This window comes from Trypanosoma equiperdum (assembly GCF_001457755.1).
Source record: "Trypanosoma equiperdum strain OVI genome assembly, contig: ctg_703, whole genome shotgun sequence".
Classification (NCBI taxonomy): domain Eukaryota; phylum Euglenozoa; class Kinetoplastea; order Trypanosomatida; family Trypanosomatidae; genus Trypanosoma; species Trypanosoma equiperdum.
The window spans coordinates 1,549-2,514 of record NW_027124647.1 but is presented as its reverse complement, the minus strand read 5'-3'; the positions used below and the strand labels follow the sequence as shown (position 1 = coordinate 2,514).

Here is a 966-nt window from a genome sequence, read left to right as displayed (position 1 = left end):
GTAGTAATCACCTAATTCGATAGTTGTAGGCTAATATATGCATGTGAATAATAGTGTTAGCAGAAGATAAATGTAAGAAGTGCGGGTTACAGTGTTGCATGTCTTCTCTGATCGGCGCCATTGCCATTTTGTGTACTTTCCCCCGAAGAGGAAACTTCATCTGCATCGGTTGTCATCGCCTCCGAGGGCCTGCTTACTTGAGGTTCAGACATTCCGCTCTGCATAGGCGCCGCTGCGTTGTCCTCATCCTGTCCTGACACTTGCCGCCACGAAATCTCATCTTCTCTCTCATCGGCTAAATGTTTTCCCGTTTCTTCCACTCCTTTCCTCCTTCCTCCCCCGGCAACTGAAGGCGCACTCTGTTGCTCCCTTGTGTGACGGCCGTCGTGTTCTGTCACTCGTTCGTTCAACATTCCCTTTCCCGCATTCCTATTTTGCTCCTTCCCTACGCCTGCAGGCCTTTGTGCTGTTTCACCTGACCGCACGTCGTCAACACTTTGTGACGGCGCTTGTCCAGAAAGATTTGGAGTATTGGTGGACGACCCACTGTTGCTGCTTTGCGTTGTGCCGCCGCCTGTGTTATCAGCTCGCTGTTCCCCGTCGCGACGAGGATCGGCATTGAGAAACGAAGATCTGTGAGAGGGAGAACTTGAACTGGCAGCTTCAGCTGGCTGTGTTGGCCGATTTGAACTACCGGCTACGACAACGAATTTCGTTTGGCTCCGCTCAGAAGTGATAGGCGAAGCTGCGGAGGTCACTCCACTTGCCATGGGGCGAACCGGTGAATCAACCGATTTACAATCGTCATATCCAGGAGGAGCAAATTACGTGTTACACCTGTTGCATCCCATCGAAACCTGCACTTCACTCGATAATACAGCATAAGCAGTACATGCTCTAAGAGCAAAAAATAATGCTACCGCAATTTTGAGAGTCATTTACTTTCTTGTTGCTATTGCCTCACAG

The 966-nt window shown here is 50.0% G+C and overlaps 1 pseudogene across 1 annotated transcript; it reads right to left on the bottom strand.

Moving 5' to 3' along the window:
* Positions 1-56: 56 nt before the first annotated feature.
* TEOVI_000327200:pseudogene lies at positions 57-938 on the bottom strand (annotated as a pseudogene). The gene has a single exon. A coding segment is annotated over exon 1 (882 nt).
* Between the last annotated feature and the right edge of the window lie 28 nt (positions 939-966).